General features: G+C 52.3%; 1 protein-coding gene across 6 annotated transcripts in view; it reads left to right on the top strand.

Moving 5' to 3' along the window:
• jag1a (jagged canonical Notch ligand 1a) overlaps positions 1 to 17,932 on the top strand; it is a 37,874-nt gene extending 19,942 nt beyond the window's left edge. Inside the window, exons 6-26 of one of the 6 annotated variants that reach the window (XM_064316881.1) lie at positions 1 to 61; positions 1,110 to 1,229; positions 2,915 to 3,028; positions 3,136 to 3,249; positions 3,852 to 3,965; positions 4,458 to 4,504; positions 4,939 to 5,112; positions 5,423 to 5,573; positions 6,760 to 6,924; positions 7,461 to 7,574; positions 7,713 to 7,826; positions 8,139 to 8,252; positions 9,052 to 9,168; positions 9,874 to 9,901; positions 10,594 to 10,679; positions 11,647 to 11,760; positions 12,263 to 12,372; positions 12,939 to 13,181; positions 13,941 to 14,081; positions 14,650 to 14,800; positions 15,664 to 17,932. The exon at positions 1 to 61 is cut by the window's left edge and continues 70 nt beyond it. In XM_064316881.1, the coding sequence (XP_064172951.1) occupies positions 1 to 61; positions 1,110 to 1,229; positions 2,915 to 3,028; positions 3,136 to 3,249; positions 3,852 to 3,965; positions 4,458 to 4,504; positions 4,939 to 5,112; positions 5,423 to 5,573; positions 6,760 to 6,924; positions 7,461 to 7,574; positions 7,713 to 7,826; positions 8,139 to 8,252; positions 9,052 to 9,168; positions 9,874 to 9,901; positions 10,594 to 10,679; positions 11,647 to 11,760; positions 12,263 to 12,372; positions 12,939 to 13,181; positions 13,941 to 14,081; positions 14,650 to 14,800; positions 15,664 to 16,160 (2,889 nt within the window). In that variant the 3' untranslated portion in view covers positions 16,161 to 17,932. The remainder of the gene's footprint in view (positions 62 to 1,109; positions 1,230 to 2,914; positions 3,029 to 3,135; positions 3,250 to 3,851; positions 3,966 to 4,457; positions 4,505 to 4,938; positions 5,113 to 5,422; positions 5,574 to 6,759; positions 6,925 to 7,460; positions 7,575 to 7,712; positions 7,827 to 8,138; positions 8,253 to 9,051; positions 9,169 to 9,873; positions 9,902 to 10,593; positions 10,680 to 11,646; positions 11,761 to 12,262; positions 12,373 to 12,938; positions 13,182 to 13,940; positions 14,082 to 14,649; positions 14,801 to 15,663) is intronic. The other 5 variants (XM_064316899.1, XM_064316908.1, XM_064316889.1 and 2 more) reach the window with 5 other exon arrangements.
• The last annotated feature ends 1,268 nt before the right edge of the window (positions 17,933 to 19,200 follow it).

Raw genomic sequence — 19,200 nt, forward strand, 5'->3', positions numbered from 1 at the left:
TGTGAAGAGCCCTGGCAGTGCCTCTGCGACACCAACTGGGGCGGCCAGCTCTGCAACAAAGGTAGCCCAAACCCCTTCGCCCCCGTCCTGTCCTGTCCCACCCCACCCCCCACTCCCTGTCCGTCCCACCCCACCCCCGCCCATCCGCCTCCGTCCTGCTCCGTCCCTCCCACCCCCCACTCCCTGTCCCCATCCCGTCCCCTCCTCGTCTGTCCCCGTCCCCATCCCCATCTCCTCCCACCCCTGCCCCCTCCCACCCCATCCCGTCCCTCTCCTCTTGCTTTGCACACCGTCCCCATCCTGTGTCGTCCCGTCCCACACAGTCCCGTCCCATCCTGTCCCACCCCACTCCATTCCGCCCCGTCCTGTCCAGTCCCGTCCCGTCCCACCCCATCCCGTCCCTCCCTTGTTCCTTCGCAGGCCGTTGCGTGTTGCCGTGTGTACCTGCGGTGGTGATGTCACCGCTTCGGGCTGGCGCGGCTAGCCTGCGTTAGCGCTTTAATGGTTTGGCGAGTGCGGTCTTGTCTGAGGGCGGGTTCTCACCCGGGCCTGCGCTCACATGACCCGTGCGAATGAAATTTCTCCACTTCTGATTTTCGCCCAAGTCGCTGGATCAAGAGCTTATTTGCGGAAATAATGTAATTCGAGGTGTTCTAATGAGGGATATGATTTTGTCCGCCCCCCCCCCCCCTAATAGGAAATTGATATTTCCTCCTCTGTTGAAACGTATATGATCTGAAAATCCAGTATTTTTATTAATCATTATTAAACAGTATTTCTTTATTAATGGGGGGGGGATCATGTTCCTTCACAGTAACAATGTCCATGTGAGGGTAACCTGGTTCACTATGTGCCGCAGTTGTGCTGTTTGAATGTTCTGTTGTGTGCGTTACCGGAGTTCAGGGAAAAATAACTTAGTTCCACGGAACGCATGTCTGTAAAATGGCCACTAAAGTACTATCTGATCTAATCTAATCTAATCTAAACACAAGTGATACTGCAGCTTCCCTTCTCCCACCGGCCCGCTCCAGCTGTAACTGCCTCTCGCTTTCTCTGTGTTTTTGGGAGCGTTTCATTCATCTTTTTTTTTCGTTTTGTGGCCTCCCCAGATCTGAACTACTGTGGGACCCGTCAGCCCTGCCTGAACGGGGGCACCTGCAGCAACACGGGACCCGACAAGTACCAGTGCTCCTGCCCCGAGGGGTACTCCGGGGTCACCTGCGAGAGGGGTACGTGTCCTTTTTACCCTCGATTCGGGACAGAGAGGGGGGTGCAGGGGTCGGGGAACGGTTTTGATTTTGGGAGTTGCGCCCGGCCTGGTTGGTTGGTTGGTAGGGCCTGTTAAGGAAGTGGAGTTGTTTGCTTGAGACTGAAAGTTCCTTTGTTTGGGTGGTGAGTCTGTTTCTCTGCTCTTATTATAGGCTGAGAGGGCTTTGAGCAGAGAGGGCGTGTGTGTGTCTCTCTTAGTCACCACTGAACTGTATCTGCTACATGCATTAAGGTTTTACGCAATTTATTTAACGTGTAGGGTAAGGAATTTCTTTGGAATGGATCTGTGGTGATTTGGGAAGCTGAGAATGTGTCGGTTTGGCAGTAGGCCAGTGGCAGCTTACATTTCCTAGCAGAAAAAGACCTTTGACCGCCCCCACCCCCCCCCCCACCCCCCAAAAAAAAGAGTGCTTGTAGGTCGGGGCGAAACCGCACATCTCGCGCTGATGAGTCTGTCGGGGGTCAGATCCCATTTTCATCACGTGATCCCGTGGGACCGGTGCGGAAGGTTCCGGAGCGATCTCGGGTGACGCTGCGGAATCCTGCGGGGGAGAAAATGACCTCATTCAGAGTCATCATGAGAGGGTGCGGGGTGTGTGTGTGGGGGGGGGGGGTCTGGGGGGGACTTAGCAACTAGATCTAATCAGTGAGTTGATGGACCTTGAGGGTAGTCCAGTTAACCCCCTGGAAGAGTGGTTTCACCCACTTTTTTTAAGGCTTGTAAGGTTTTTTAAGAGAGTTTGCAGCAGACGGACAAGAGCGCTTGCCTGGCCGTTGAAAGATTCGTCTCCAGAACGTGCATTTTACTCACTATGAGAAGACCCCTCTGGGTGCTGACAGCTTTGCCGTTTACTGAGGTGTCCTGGAGGGCCGCTTCGCGTTTAATGAGAGGTGGATTAAGGCCCCGCTGTCAGTCATACGGTGCAAGGGAGGGGCCAGCTACGATGAGATCCCCCGCCCCCTCCACCAGGGCCAATCAGGGAATGATCTCCAGAGACCGTGTCAATAATGGCAGTCATTCATTGATTCGTAGGGTGAATCTGTCCTGACTTGTGCAAGGGGGGGTTATGGGGGGTGTGGGTGGGTGGGAAATGATTCCAGGCCTTAATTCTGGCAAACCGCCCAACCTCGCTCCCTGCCCCCATACCCCTATGCCCCCATACCCCCCCCCCCCCCCGCTCTCCTCTAAAGACGAATCCGGGGTGCTCGGGTGGAAGTCACGGTGCATTGGTCGGGTCAGCTTAGCATGAAAGATGATTTCCTGCCTCTGTGTGTGTGTGTGTGTGTGTGTGTGTGTGTGTGTGCGCTAGCGCGCGGGGCTAATGAGGCTGAGATGGGATTCGCACGGAGGGTCTCCCTGCTGGAGCACGCCCAGCCAACACCCCCTCAAACGCTTGGTGTGGTCCGGGAGGGGAGGGGGGCTTTCCCCAGTCCAGCGGCGTAACCAGGGGGAGGATGTTTTGGGTTGTGTGGGATGTGTGTGTGTGTGTGTGTGGCTGTTAGACTAGAGAGGTATGTGTGTGTGGGACGTGTGTGTGATTGATGTATGTGTGCATGTGTGTAGGATGTGTGCAACTCCCTATTGTGTGTGCAAACCCCAAGTTTTTAAACATTTAGGCGTCCCCCCCCCTCTTCCTCTTTGCAGCCGAGCACGCCTGTTTGTCGGACCCCTGCTCCAACGGCGGGAGGTGCGTGGAGACCAGCCAAGGGTTCGAGTGCCAGTGTGCCCCCGGGTGGACGGGCCCGTCCTGCGCCATCAGTAAGCGCCCCCCCTCCGAATTAGAGCTTCTGGGACTGAAACCCCCCCCATCGCGAGCCGCTGCTGTGTTTCCGGTGTAACTCTCCCTCCTCCCCCCCTCCTCACAGATTTGGATGACTGTGACCCAAACCCCTGCAGCCATGCGGGGACCTGCCAGGACCAGGTGAACGGGTTCAAGTGCAGCTGTCCCCCCCAGTGGACAGGGAGGACCTGCCTCATCGGTGAGCACCCCCCCCATTCCCCCCTCCCCCCGTCCCGTGGATGGATCACCGGTTTCCTGTGTGGGGGGAGTGAGCCTCACTGTTCTACCCTGTCGATTCTCCGATGGGATCCGTTAGCTTGGCTCGCTAATCCAGAACGATCTCATGACTGAGCCGTCCGCTCTTTCCCCATCCGCCCGTCCCATCTGAGAGCTGGTCTGAGAAGCCTGATTAGCCCCATTCACTGTCCCTAATCCACTAAACCCCCAACCCCCCCCCTTTCTCCCCCAACCCCCCCCCCCCACCCGCCAGCGAGCAGGCAAGCGAACGCTGGGTCTGCCCGTTTGTGTTCGTTTGTTTTTAATTTCAGCATGAATGGCTTCTCGCCACGGCAACCCGATCCTTACGGTTTGAATTCGACCCCGAACTTAAGGGGGAGGGAAGGGGGGGGGGGGGAGGTGGGGGTGTGCGGGGCCCACAGTGCCAGTTTCTCCAGAAGTCACGAAGAAGAAGAAGAAGAAGAGGGTTCACATCACCTGCTATCGTTCTCCTCTTATTTCCTCTGGTTAACCGCAGGAATTTTGAGCGTGTTCCGTTTTATTCCCCCCCCCCCCTCCCCCCAGATGCCAACGAATGCGAGGGCCGGCCCTGCGTGAACGCCAACTCCTGCCGCAACCTGATTGGCGGATACTTCTGCGACTGCATGCCGGGCTGGACGGGCCAGAACTGCGACATCAGTGAGTTCCAGAACGCGCCGGAACTTTCCCCCCCGCCTCGTATGAAAGGGGGGCCGGCTTCTGCAGGAGCCGCCACCTAAAGAAAAAAAACAACAAAAAAACCCCCCCCCAGAGCAGACCTCTTTATCCGAAAGGGGAGTAGCCTGTCTGGAACCAAAATATACACCTTTATCAGAAGCCATTAGTCCGGTGCGCGGCTGGGTCACTGATAACGGCTAAAACAATCATGTGAAGTTTTTAGCCGGTCCGCGCCGCGAGAGAGGGGGGGGAGCTGCTGCTTTTCCCACCCTGCTCGCTGGCTTATCGAGGGGGGGAAGCGCGCAGGAAACATAACAAAAACGCGCTTATCGGACCCTCGCTTCGCCCGGCTCGAACCGCGCGCGCCATTTTTCTTCCTTAAAAGCCCGCCGCTCGTTTTGACGTTTAGGTATTTTTAAGTTTTATTTTTTCCTGTTTAACGTGTCTTGAAATTTTTTTTTCTCTCCCCTGCAGATATTAACGAGTGTCAGGGCCAGTGCCAGAACGGAGGAACGTGCCGGGTAGGTCATCTGCGCTCGCTGCTTGTTTCGCACGTTTTCGGTCGTTTTTGACCGAGACAAACTTACACCCTCCACTCCAAAAACAAAGCGTTCCACCTTTTAAACGTTTTAGAAGTAGAAACTGTTTGTAGAAAGGCATTTCTGTTACTTTCATTCCCGCACAAAACAAAACATGCATAATTAAGTTGTTTTGGCAGCCCTGACAAAAGGGTGGTGTGGTGGGGGGGGGGCAGCAGAGGGGGGGTGGGGGGGGGTTCCTTGACTACAATAGATCAAATTACCCATAAACATTCTTGACCTACAAGCACTGCCCGGAATTCTAAAGTATTTTTGAAACTGTTCTTTTTTTTGAATGTGAGTGATTGGAGTGCTTTTCTCTTGTTTTTCACACACCCCCCTCCCCCCCCTCCGGTGTTTTTCTCCCTCTCTCTCAGGACCTGGTTAATGGTTACCGCTGTGCCTGTGCCCCCGGATTCGCGGGGGAGCACTGCGAGCGGGACGTGGACGAGTGCGCCAGCGGGCCCTGCCTGAACGGCGGCCGCTGCCTCGACCAGGTCAACGGATTCCAGTGCCTGTGCCTGGCCGGTTTCTCCGGCAACCTGTGCCAGGTGAGCAGCGCCGAAATCCACCTGCCCCCCCCTCCCCTCCTATCCCCCGCTCTCTCTCTCTCTCACTGTGTCTCTCTCTCTCACTCCATTTTTCTCTCATGCATGTTCACTTTATGATTTTTTGTTTTGTTTTGTTCTTTTGTTTATATACCTCCATTTTGGGGGTGGGGGGGGCTTATGCAATGTTTCCGGCCGTTTATTTTTTTGTGATTAGGGGGAACAGCGTGTTGTGCTACTAGAACAAAAAGTTTGGGGGGGTGTAGACCAAATGTGGCGTATCTCTTTCACTCATTGTTCTCTCTCTCTCCAGCTGGACATCGATTACTGCGAGCCCAGCCCCTGCCAGAACACGGCGCAGTGCTTCAACCTGGCCACCGACTACTTCTGCAAGTGCCCCGAGGACTACGAGGGCAAGAACTGCTCGCACCTGAAGGACCACTGCCGCACCACGCCCTGCCAAGGTACGCGGGTCTCGGGCGTTAGGCCCCGCCCCCCCTCGCTCGCGGCGTCAGGCCCCGCCCCCCTCGCTCGCGGCGTTAGGCCCCGCCCCCCTCGCTCGCGGCGCTCCGTGCTGTAAGCCAATCGCCCCGCGGGCCGAGCCATAGCTGAGCGTCGGCGGTTCGTTGAGCGCCATTGTGCGCCGCGGAGCAGGCGACAGGGCGCCTCGCCCGCCGACCAATCCCCACAGGCCCCCCGGGGGCTCGTTACCACGGAGACCGCTCAGATATTGTTTCACGTGTCCTCGAGCTCCGCGGATGGAACGTTTTTGACAGAACCCCCCCCCCCCCCTTATAACTATGAACCACCCCACCCCACCACCATTGCCAAAAACAGTTCCCTTCCCCCTTGTCTTCACCTTCCCAACCCCCCCCACCAGCATTCCCGAAAATGTGGGGAACTGTTAGCGACTCCGTGTGTGTTCTCCGCGGTAATGACTTGGTGGGCTCCTCTGTTCCTTTGTTGTTGTGTGAGAGAGAGAGACTGAGAGTGAGTGAGTGAGGGAATGACAGGGAGAGAGAGAGAGAGAGCCAGAGAAAGTGAGCGAAAGAATGTGAGGAAGAGAATGAGAGAGAGAATGAGAAGTGAGCGAAAGAATGAGCGAGAGAGAAAATGAGCAAGAGAAAGCGAGAGAGAATGTGGGGGGGAGAGAGAGAGAGAGAGAGAGAGCGGAGGTCAGGCCAACTACAGAGCCAGATAGCGGACACGCCCCTCTGCTCGGCGGGGGCTGGCGGTTAATGTTTAGAAGAGCGCGGCCCGGACCCCCATTCCCCCCCCCCCCCCTCCTCCTCCTCCTCCTCCTCCCACAGGCGGGAGATTACTGAGGGGAAAAATGAAAAACAATCCCGATTCAGGAAAGAAGATAAAAATGTGGGGTTTTTTTGTCCCTTTTTTTGTTTTGTTTTTTTAGTTTGAATCACAGAAAAAATCAGAGACTCCTCCAGTTGATTAATGGAAGTTGCTCTTCCTGTGTAATTGATACGATTACTGTTATCGTTATTAGTAACCCCTTTGTGTGAATTTTAGACTGTGTAATGTGTGTGTGTTAAAGCAGACGGGAAGCGGTGTGGCTGTTTTGCGCGTACGATGGGTGGGGCTTCTCCGAGTCACATGGTGTGCGTGACTAACCGCCGCTCCTGTTCCCCGCAGTGATTGACAGCTGCACGGTTGCCGTGGCGTCCAACAGCACCCCCGAGGGCGTGCGCTACATCTCCTCGAACGTGTGCGGCCCCCACGGGCGCTGCAAGAGCCAGGCGGGGGGGCAGTTCACCTGCGTGTGCCAGGAGGGGTTCATCGGGACCTACTGCCACGAGAGTGAGTCTCATCCCTCCCTCCCTCCCTCCTTTCTTCCGTTACCTCTCTCCTTCGTTCTTTTATTCGCCTTTCCGTCAGAACTGGCCCCTCCCCTTCCCTTCCCAAATGCCAGGGGGCCTAATTTGGAATTAGGAGCGGCACCCCCTTGTCGCTCTCGTGCTCAGGAGAGCACTCGAGATGGAGGAGCTTTGACCTTTGACCTTCAGTGCTCGGGGGGAAGACGTGCACACAGTTTATCCCTGGTTGAAATCGATGGGATTGCATTAATTCCTTTAAGTAACTTAACCCTTTAAGCTGTAAGATCACAAATCTGTGATGAGAATGTTCCTAACTGAACATTCTAATGCTGATGTCACCAGCTGATGTCACAGTCACTACTGGTAACAGAGCAGTGGAGTTCAACTTCAAGCAGTGGAGTGAAATTGTCTGCACTTGTATTCTGTCTTGCTCCTGTGTCCAGGCTCATTTGAAGTCTCACTGTCCATTTCTCTCTCTCTCTCTCCGTCCCTCTCTCCCTCCCTGTCTCGCTGCTGCAGACATCAACGACTGTGAAAGCAACCCCTGCAGGAACGGAGGGACCTGCATCGACAAAGTGGGCGTTTACCAGTGCATCTGCGGGGACGGCTGGGAAGGGGTTCACTGCGAAACCAGTGAGTGCTCTCTCTCTCTCTCTCTCTCTCTCCTCCTCTCTCTATCTCTCCCTCTCATTAGCGATGCCGCCTCTCTCTCTGTGAAACAAAGGGGATGACGTGTTCCCCTCCTCCTCCTCCTCCTCCTCTCTCCCCCAGACATCGATGACTGCAGCACCAGTCCGTGTCACAACGGAGGGACGTGTAGAGACCTGGTGAACGACTTCTACTGCGAGTGTGCCAGCCCCTGGAAGGGCAAGACCTGCCATTCCCGTAAGTGTGTGTGCGTGTGCGTGTGTGCGCATGTGTTTGCGTGCGTGTGTGTGCATGTTTGTGCATGTCTGTCTGTGTCTGCGTATGTGTCTGTGTCTGTATGTGCGTGTGCTTCCGTCTGTGTGTGAATGCTTGTGCCTGTCTGTCTGTGAGTGTGTCTGTGAGACTGTGTGTTTGTCTGAACCTGTGCATGCGTACGCATCTATCTGCCTGTGTGTGTGTCTGTGTGTGTGCCTGTGTCTGTCTGTGTCTGTGTCTGTGTGCGTGCGTACACGCGTGTGCGTGCGAGGCTGACCTCTGCGTGGCTTCCAGGCGAGAGCCAGTGCGACGAGGCCACCTGCAACGGCGGCGGGACCTGCTACGATGAGGTCGACACCTTCAAGTGCATGTGCGCGCCGGGCTGGGAGGGCGCCACCTGCAACATCGGTAAGCGCCGCGACCGTCAGTCACAGACCCCCCCCCCCCCCCCCCCCCCCCCGCCTCCCGCCCCGCCGAACGCCCTGACAGTAATCTGCTTAAAGAGCCCCTGCCCGGGGCAGATTATCCCCTCGCGGCTCTCTAAACTCCGTCAGGGTTCGGGAGAAACGTCTGAGCCGCGTCGACCTGCGTGCCAGCACAAAAAAAAAAACAAAAAAACAACCTGCAGAAATTAACAAGCACTCCGGGATGGTGAGGGGGGTGGTGTGGGGGGGGGGGAACTCGTTGGAAGTGTGTGTTTGACTGTGTGTGTGTGTGGGTTAGAGAGAGGTGATCATGTTCTCTCTGCTCCATTTCAGCCAGCACAAACAGCCTCTTCCTGGAGACGGTGTTCATTTCATTGTCCCTGAAATACTGTCCTGAGGCGTTTGTGTTAACAGGCTGATTAATTGATTTTTGCAATTATGAGAAAAGAGTTACCTGTTATCATATTGAGTTAGATCGTCTAAGGCATGGATCCTCAAATCCGGCCCTGGTTTTCTTTTCCCTCAGGTAATTAACTAAACAATTAGCACTACTTATTAGGAGACTACATTCACACCTGACTCCCAGGTAAAGGGAGGGTGGAAAACCAGCAGTTCTTGGACTGTGCTTTGAGTAACAAGGGTCTAAGGCATCCCCTGCCAAATCCCTGTTTAGCAGTCTCAAAAAAGAATGAAAGTGTGTGTGTTTGTGTGTGTGTGTGTGTGTGTGTGTGGTTCACAGGAGGAGGGAAAAAATGCTAACTGCTTCCGTTTTCACCCCGCAGCCAAGAACAGCAGCTGCCTGCCGAACCCGTGTGAGAACGGAGGCACCTGCGTGGTCAGCGGCGACTCCTTCACCTGCGTCTGCAAAGAGGGCTGGGAGGGCAGCACCTGCACCCAGAGTGAGTGCCCCTTCCCTGGGGTGGCGGGGGGCGAGGGTCGGGCCTCTTAGCCCTGGAGCCTGGAGGTCACATTCTGGAGCGGGGGCAGAGTGTCTGATCTCCTAACGGATATCTGCACCCATACCAGGCTGCTAACACCTATCAAGCTGCTGAATGGTTACCACTTACAGGCTTGCGGTTAACTAGCAGCTATACAGCTGCTGGTGGATGCTAACTTATGGCTGCTAACTCCAGCACTGGATGCTAACTAATAAAGGATGCTAAAACTGCTCCAGTGGCTGGATCTAGCACTATCTACTAGGCTGCTAACTGGTAGCGCTGTGTTCCCGCTGCACGTAGCGTGGTCCTATAGGCTGCCGTAGGCCATGGGAAATGCTGCTTATTCTTTAAAAAAAGGGAACACAGATGTTATCTTTTCGTTTTTTTATCTGGAACATTCCTGACCCGCATGAATCCTCCTCCCCCCCCCCCTCTACTGTGTATGGGTCCAAAAAAAAAAAAAAACTAAAAGGGGCGTAAATGTATTCCCAAATATTATGTCATGGGAGCAGTTAATAAGGCTGGATAATCGGTAACTCACAGACCAAATTCGTCTCGCCTCTTAGACATGCAAGCGGGGACTTGCTTTTTCTTTTCATCTGTGCTTCCAGGTTTTGATTTGTTTTGGGCTGACGTGTGTCAAACATGCCACTTTCTCTTTTGCAGATACCAATGACTGCAGCCCACACCCCTGGTAAGTCACTCCCTCGCATATTTTGTATTTATTTATTTATTTTTTTGGGGGAATTCGCGATGGTAAACAAGTTCCGCCAGTGTCGGTTCCCACAGCTTCGCGCAGGAGCGCTTGGCATCGGAAACGCGCTCAGCTGTTCCTGTCTGCTGCAGCGCTCCTTCTGAAGGCTGTGCAGACACAGCCGCTGGCATCCAGTGTCTTTTTTTTTTCCTCCCCTTTTCTTTTCTCTAATGAAATTTGGTGCAGAGCAGTTTTGTGCCATTAAAAAGTGCAGGGCTATTTTGTTATGAGAGTAAACTAAACATGGATGGCCAAGCAGAGGGGAAAAAATAAGAACAAAAATAAAGTAGAGTAAATCGATAAATAAATATATAAGACCTGGCACAAAAAAGAAAGGGATTTTTGGCTGGACCACAACAGCGGGTAACAAAGTTACACCATTGGTCGGCCGAGTTATGAAGTTACACCATTGGTCGGACGGATCACGTGTGTTAGGTCAAGCCATATGCTAGGTTTTGACCTGGTCCTGTTTGATGAGTTGCATGCCTAGAATCAGGGAGCTGTGACTGCCTGGATACCAGACTAGCGGTGGACTGTGACTGACCGTGTTGTGAGCCACTGTAACTGACGGGACTGTGACTGACCGTGTTGTGAGCCACTGTAACTGACGGGCACCTCCCTCCCGCCCGCAGCTACAACAGCGGGACGTGCGTGGACGGCGACAACTGGTACCGCTGCGAGTGTGCCGCTGGATTCGCCGGGCCAGACTGCCGAATAAGTGAGTATTACCCCCCCCCCCCCAACCCCCCCCCCCAGGGGACCCGGGCCTGATCCTACGCTAATGCCCATTAAAGTCTGCCATGTGGGAAAAGTCAATCCCCCCCCCCCCCCCAGCTCCACTCCAATAGCCAAAGCCCGCTCCTCTCCGTCATTATGGACGCGGTGTCGATGTCCAATTAGAACAGCTCTGCGCTGGCGGGTCGAGGGGAGAGGGCAGCCGGGGTCACGCGATTAGGGTTCGGGGTCCCCGGGGGGAGAGCTGCGCTCCTGGGCGCTAATCCGGGACGGAAGGCCGCGCCGATTAGCAGCTTGTTTTCGGGTTTGCTTCTCCCCTTCTCTCTTTGAGAGGCTCGCCCACGTGTATGTTTACCCAGCTGCGTCAGGGTTTTATCAGTCAGAGCCGATTTTAAAATGATTAGGAGTTTCAGAAGGCGTGTCAAGCTCAGACTGCGGTGTTACAAGACGTTGTCACGCCCTTCCTTTACAGAAATGGAATATTTAGTAAATTTGTGGTCTTTCCAGAAAGTATGACGATAAGTGTAATCCTTAGCAGTGTAAATGTTGGAACATCTCCGTGGCAATAATGTGTGTGGTACCAGTATAATATCTCATTCCCCAGCATGTTTCTGAATGTGTTCCAGTTCCGTGAGGGTTATGCTGGAGTGTAGTTTTTGTTGTTCCTCCTTCGGCGATGGGGCCCGGGTTACCGCCTGTCCTCCGCGGGACGCCACGCGAAACGGGCCCCGCCACCTTCAGCACTCTTAAATCTCGATTGTCACTCGCCGGCCTCCGATTGGCCCGCGTCGGGTTTCAGCGAGGAGGCCATAACGAGTCGGACTCGTTCTGTGGCGAACAGCAGCTCCGGCTGAGACAGGCTCTGCGTGCCGCACGGCGCGAATGCCTGACCGATTGTGTTTCTGTTTGGGTGTATTAATTCATTACCCCCCCCCCCACCTCTTCCGCAGATATTAACGAGTGCCAGTCTTCGCCTTGCGCGTTCGGCGCCACCTGCGTGGACGAGATCAACGGCTACCGCTGCCTGTGCCCCCCCGGGCGGGTGGGACCCAGGTGCCAGGAAGGTGAGACCCTCCCCCCCACCCCTCGGGTGACCTCAGTTCACCCTCTGCATGTTTTCCCGTGCCTCAACACACTGTTAACCCTCTAAGGTGTGACATCACAGATGTGATTAGAATGTTCTTAACATGAACGTTCCAGTGCTGATGTCACAGTCACTGCCGGTAACTGGATGCAGTGGAGTTCCAGAACACTGACTTTTGAAAAAATTGAGGAAAAAAAAAAGCAGTTCGAGTCGTTTGGGCCGTCCTTGGGAGATCCCGCTGATTGCCATCCCGTCCGTAAAAAGAGGCGGGTCCCTGTTCCCTGAAGGCCCCCTGGCTGCATTGGTTCTTAGTCCAGGGGTGCTGAACGTGACAGATTTACCGCTGGAGCCGGGTCGCGCGGAGTGTGAAGTGTGAGCGATCGCTGCAGATAAGACGGCCCCAGGCCAGCCCTAACCCGCCAGGAGAGCGCGCGAGCGGTAAACTTGACTCCTTTTTCTCCCCCCCGCCCCCCCCCTCGTAGTGACGGGAAGACCCTGCGTCACCAACGGGCGTGTGGCGGCGGACGGGACCAGGTGGGAGGAGGACTGCAACACGTGTCAGTGCCACAACGGGAAAAGCACCTGCACAAAGGTACGACTCCCCCCACACCACCCCCCCTCCCCCCAGGCAAACACCTGAGGCCACTTACCGCCCCTTTACTGTGGGCCACACAGACTCAGTACTTATCAGGCCCCACATGCCACACCCTTTATCTACAGTGCCCTGAACAAGTATTTGGCCCCTTCCTGATTTCCTCTGTTATTGCATATTAGTCACACTGAATGTTTTCAGATCTTTAGACAGTTTTTTTTTTTTTTTTGTGTGTTACTTTATTGTCCAATTTGGGGAACTCCCATTGGTTAGTTTCTCCCCCGTTCTGTAAAACAGAACCACCCGTCGAGTGAGAAAACAGTCGTGTGTCTCGCTGTTTTACATCACCGTGGCGACGGTACACGTTTAAATAATGGGTCTCTTGGTGAAGGGATGGGTGTGCTGGACATCTAGCCCATCCCTGAGGTCGCCACCCCCGACCACCAGAATTTTTTCGGGGTCCTGATGGACCTAACCACTGACCACCCCGAATATCGGCTGCCCGCCCCTCTTCCTCATTTCTTTCGTTTATTTATTTATTTTTGACTTTTTTTGTTCCCGCTCAGCAGATGTGGTGCGGCCCCAGGTCCTGTCGGGTGCACAGCAAAGGTCGCGGGGAGTGCCCCGCCGGCCAGACCTGCGCCCCCATTAAGGACGAGCACTGCTTCGTCAAGCCCTGCCCCGGCCAGGGGGAGTGCTGGCCCTCCGGACAGCCCCCGCTCCGGACCAAATGTCACCCCGGCTCCAATTTCCTGGAGAGCAGCTGCGCCAACATCACGTTCACCTTTAACAAGGAAATCATGACTCCTGTAAGTCATAAACCCGGGGTGGGGGGGTGGGGGGTGGAGGGGGGGAGAGAGGGGACGGGACGGGAGGGGGAAAACCCGATTCGGTTATGAGCTCCCAGTCCATTACGGCTCCGCTAACGATATTCCTGTGCTAACTCAATAGAGCCACTCGAGATCAAATTCGCTCGGGCGGCTGAAAGAGGGGCTCTGTTTCGGGGGGGGGGGTGGGCGGGTCTGGGCGGGGAGGCATCATAATTCGCCTGCCCGGTGAAGTTTTGTGTCAATTTTCAGGGTTTTCCCCCCAGCCATTATGATGATTACCTCACCCCCACCCCACCCATCAACTGCCAAAAGATCTATAATCCTCTGCTGTCGGTATTGATTAATAATGTCTGTCGCTGCGTTCGGAAATGGCCAAGCTCCTTTTTTTTCTCCCCCCCCTCTAGAATTTTCATTGAAACCTGTGTGAAAAACACACATTTCTCCAGCCTCAGAATGGACAATACCCAACTCTTCACACTGAACCTCGTTTCCATCCGTCGTTTCATGTGAGGACTTGGGTGTTTTCCGTTCCAACGGTTGAAATAAAAAAGGGGAGAAATGTGCGTTTCACACAGAAACCAAACTTACGTGGCCTGTCCTCGAGCAAGCTGGCCGAATTTGAGATGGCGGTCTGTGACGATGTTGTGAACCACAATCCCATAGGGGAGAACAACAGCACTTCTTCTGGAAGGTTTTGGATTTTAAAACTGTCCCCCCCCCCCCCCCCCCCGCTGTTAGTCATTGCAGGGGTTGACGGTGGAGCACATCTGCGCCGAGCTGAGGAACCTGTACGTGGTGAGGAACCTCTCGTCCGAGCTCTCGGTGGCCATGACCTGCGAGCCCTCGCCGACCGCCAACAACGAGATCCACGTGACGATAGTGAGTACCCATAAGCCACTGCTCCGTTCCGAGCGTCTGCCGCATGATTGCCTGTGATTGGATGTGAAGGCCCGTTCGGGTCAGAACGCCACCAGCTGCATACGGACCTGGGTTTTAAACAAGGGGTCCGTGGACCCCTGAGGGTCCTTGACAGTACTGTAGGGAGGTCCCTGCCCAAATCTGGTATGCGATGAATGTATTTCGATATTGGGAAAATATTTCAAAATATCAAACCTTCTAATTAAATATAACCCTTCTTTAACTTGTGAAGGAGGTCCCCAGATTGCCTTTGAGAAGTTGAGAAGCCGTTGTCTTTGTTACCTGATGAGTTGTGGAGTGTCTGTTTTACGCTTGCTGTGGTATCAGATTCAACATCGAATCTTGAGTTGTAGACCAGAGTTGGGTGGGATCGGTTGCAGTTCAGGTTAGGAAACGAATGTAATTTGGTGCTTTTGCAGAGCAGTATCCACTGAAATTACGACATGAACTAATGCCGTCCCACGTTCGAATTTTGGATTTAATTTTCCCCTCCTTTTACATTTCTTTTTTTCCCCCATTTTTACTTCAGTCAACAGAAGATCTGAGGCAGGACAGAACGCCCATCAAAGAAATCACCGATAAGATCATCGACCTCGTCAGCAAACGCAACGGCAGCAACGCCATCATGACCGCCATCGCGGAAGTCCGGGTGCAACGGCGCCACCCCCCGGCCCCCACCGGTAAGAGGCCCTTCGTCGCGGTCAACATCGTTAAGAGGCAGTGGTGTTTTACCGAGTTTAAGTTCATCTGGGTCTACTTTTGAGCCTATGAAAAGTTTGGGGGATTAGTTTCCTGCAATCCGATTGGCCTGGCGAGTTGGCCTCCTATTGGAGCCCCGCTTGAATGAGATCGTTATTCATCCTTTCACTGGTTTCTTGGTAAAGCACATCCCTGTAAGTTGAGCAGACTATTCTCACATCGGTGTCAGCCTGGCTCATATTACCATAAGGTTATGAGCAGCCTGGTCAGGCTCATAGTGCTGTAAGGTTATGAGCAGCCTGGTCAGGCTCACAGTGCTGTAAGGTTATGAGCAGCCTGGTCAGGCTCATAGTGCTGTAAGGTTATGAGCAGCCTGGTCAGGCTCATAGTGCTGTAAGGTTATGAGCAGCCTGGTCAGGCTCATAGTGCTGTAAGGTTATGAGCAGCCTGGTCAGGCTCATAGTGCTGTAAGGTTATGAGCAGCCTGGTCAGGCTCATAGTACTGTAAGGTTATGAGCAGCCTGGTCAGGCTCATAGTGCTGTAAGGTTATGAGCAGCCTGGTCAGGCTCATAGTACTGTAAGGTTATGAGCAGCCTGGTCAGGCTCATAGTGCTGTAAGGTTATGAGCAGCCTGGTCAGGCTCATAGTGCTGTCAGGTTATGAGCAAGCCTGGTCAAGCTCATAGTAACTCCCAAGACATAAAACCAGTCTTAAAACCAGTATTTCCTCATTAATCAGGATGTACCACATCCTTAACTGGTGCTTGCTTTTTGGGGGTGGTTTTTCGTACATTTGGTTAATGGCATGTCCTGCTTTACTGATGCCGCATCCCCTTATCCGCAGCAGACTACCTGGTTCCCCTGCTGAGCTCGGTGTTCATCGTCATCTGGATCCTGGCGTTAGGCTCCGCCTTCCTGTGGTGCGTGCGCCGCCGGCGGAAGCAGAGTAGCCAGGGCAACGCCGGCGCCGTGGCGACGGAGGACAACACCACCAACAACGTGCGCGAGCAGCTCAACCAGATCAAGAACCCCATCGAGAAGCACCCGGCCAACGCCAACACCAACGCCGCCCCGGTCAAGGACTACGAGGATAAAAACTCTATCATCGCCAAAATTAGGACAAACAACTCGGAGGTGGTGGTGCCGGAGGAGGAGGAGGAGGGGGCGGAGAAACGACTGCAGAAGGCCCGCTTCGCCAAGCGGCCGGCCTACACCTTGGTCGACGGGGAGGACCGAACGCCCCACACCACGCCCACCAAACACCCGAACTGGACAAACAAACAGGACAACAGGGACCTGGAAACAGCACAGAGCTTGAACCGGATGGAGTACATTGTATAGTTGGGGGGGGGAGGGGGGGGCGGAGGGCAGCCGCGTTGCCGTGCAACCTTAGCCCGCTTCCTGCCTCGTAAGCGAGATGGGAGAGGAGGGGGTGGGGGTGGGAGGGTAATGTGGGGTGGGAGGGAGGCGGGTTCTCTCCGAGTCGTAGTTCTTAAAACTGTTGCGTCATATTTTTTTGACTCTGAGGTTATTATTTGCATAGAATCCCTGTGTTAATTTAAGTTTTGACAAGGCTGGCTTACACTGGCAAGGATCGTTGCTGTGGTTGGCTGGGACTGATCACCTGCTGCGTTTTCACGTCTATGCAAAACTAGTTTCGAGCGCCCGTTTTTCACGAATCAAGACGCGAAACATTACGTGGTTGGTAAGTGCACACACGGTGGTCTTTGAGTATTAAGCGAATCTCGCCTTTCCCTTGCGTGGAAAGTGATTGTGAATGGTCTAAAGCATTTTGTTTTTCAAATATATAAAAAAAATGACAACAAAAAAAAAAAAAGTTTTGAATTCTGAATTTACATGGGCTCTATCTAGTTCTGTATTTGAAAGTATATCTGCAGCTCCATACCACAGCAACCATCACAAAGTTTATTATTTATTATTTTTATTATATTTTTGTTTGTCTGGGGGGTGGGGGAGGGATGGGGAGGGGTCAGGTCAATGTCAGCAGTTGCTGCCAATATGAAGAATTTAAGTGTCAATTTAGAACGTTGTATAGATATGTAAATATTTTTTTTAATTAATCACTGTGTATATTTGATTTATTAACTTAATAATCAAGAGCCTTAACATCATTCCTCTTTTTATTTATATGTATTGTTTAGATTTGAAGGTTTTGATGGCTTTGTAAGCTTACAGCTTCTTTATTTTTGATGAAAATTTTGTTTCATGTTTCATAAATGCCAAAATTTGAAGTGTTCTTGAAAGAATAGTTTATTTTTTAACGATAGGACGGGCATTTTTGTGCCTGCAAAAAAAAAAAGAAAAAAAAAGAAAAAAATGTTTTGTACAATGTCAGATGTTTGAAACCATTTCTATAGTATCTTTTTTTTTTTTTTGCCAGGACTTTTTTTGTAAGTACTTACGGCATGTGAGAAAAATGAAAAAAAAAATCTATAATTTTGCTGCTTTTTGGGTTTTAGGAAAAAGCATAGCGACGGGCACAGAGACGGACATGACAGGCATCGCTTGCCGTGAATACAAAAAACACTTTAAGGGAACAATATCTTTTTTGTAGCTTAATAGTTGCATGTGACAAAAAAAATAAATAAAGGCAAGGTGTTGAAGAAGGAAAAAAAAATCAATTATCTTAATCCACACAGTATAACGGACAAAAACCACATTTAGATAAATGTATCTGTAATTACTTTCTGCTTTTTACTAGCGTTAATGTAATAAGCTAGGAGATGAATACTTGAAGTGTGGGATCCAATGAGAACACTGTAGAACCATAATGGGGGTACTGGCCTTTATTAAACAGGAGTCTGTGCTTTATCGCTGTGCACATATTTTTGTTTTTATTTTAGTTTTATTTCGTTTTATTTTTTTTATTTTTTAAAAGGCTCTTACAAAAAAAACAAACATGTTAATCTCATTTGTTAACTTTTGAGATCATGGAGAAAATTTTGCGTACTTTTTTGACTTTAGTGTTATAAACTTGAGAATGGATCTTTTTTTTGTTTTTGTTTTTTTTGTTTTGTTTTACTGAGGTGTTATTCCTGGCAATAAATCTTTTTTTGAAAGTAATATTTATTAAATATTTTGTATGAAAAGAGGATTCAACTTTTGAAGTGGTTTTATTTGGTGCCAGGGACCTGATTTTAACATTCGCACCAGGCGAAATCAGGCTGGGAGAACTATGCGAGTGGTAACCGTTTTAACCTTTTGAAAGAGTAGGTTTTTCAGAATATATATATATATTTTTTAAAATTATAAATCAGTGTTCTAGAACACCACTGCTTTCAATTGCCAGTAGCGACTGCTACATCAGCATTAGAATGTTTTAAGAACATTCTAATCACATATTTGTGATCTTACACCTTTAAGGGTTAAATATGCTCTTGCCTTGCCCATTTGGTAGTTTTTAAAAATGCTAAGGCAATTTGTGTGCAGGCCCCCCAATATAATTTGCGCTGCTCATTTCTCCATCTTTGTACATCTGGGTGACGGTGCAGTGCATGATGGGTAGGGGAAGAGCGGGCTCCTCGCCCCAAAGGTCGTAGGTTCGATTATCAGGTGGGGGTACGGCCGCTGTTCCTTTTGAGCGGGCTAATTAGCTTGGATTGCTTCAGTAAAATATCCAGCTGTGGGAAGAAATGGGATCGTCCGTGAGGAATGCAGGTTGTGTAAAACCGCCGCGGGTTAGCGTCCGCTAAGTGCCCGTCGCGTAGCGCGAAGCGTTTGATGTCCTCGAACGGTTTATGTTCTCGGGCTGAGCCCCGTGTTTTTTCGGAGGCTTTCTTGCGCAACGCTTAACGGGGGGGGGGGCGGCGCGGCGCGAATGAGCCGGGACAGGACAGCCGAAACGTGCCTTCTCCATTCTTCGGGGGGGGGGGACGAACGAACCCGTTAATTACGAGATCGCTTTGGACTTGTGCGTACTGGCAGACACGCCCCCCTCCAAACCGCAGACCGCCCCGAGGGCTTTGGGCCGCTTCGCCTCGTGAAGCGGCGCTGTTCCAAACTCTGGGGCGTCCCGTGCGAGGTTCATCTCGGACCGCGAGAGAGGGGTCGGGTATTTTCGGCCATCCGCCGTCGCGGTGGAGAATCTTGACATGAATCTGTCAGATGACTTAATGTTGAACCGTGTCCAATGACTTTTAAGAGCCAGCGTCACATGAGGAGGGTGCCATGGATGATTGGCTACGTGTGTAGCGGTGTACTGTAACAGGTTGGGGGAACTGGGCTTTGGAACCTGAAGGTTGCAGGTTTGAGTCCAATGTTGGACTCTACCACTGTGGCCTTGAACAAGATACTTAACCTGTATTGCTTGTTTAAGTATCCAGCTTTATGAATAGATGCTATGTAAAAACAAATGCCATTT

Source organism: Anguilla rostrata, chromosome 2, assembly GCF_018555375.3.
Source record: "Anguilla rostrata isolate EN2019 chromosome 2, ASM1855537v3, whole genome shotgun sequence".
In the NCBI taxonomy this organism is placed as follows: domain Eukaryota; kingdom Metazoa; phylum Chordata; class Actinopteri; order Anguilliformes; family Anguillidae; genus Anguilla; species Anguilla rostrata.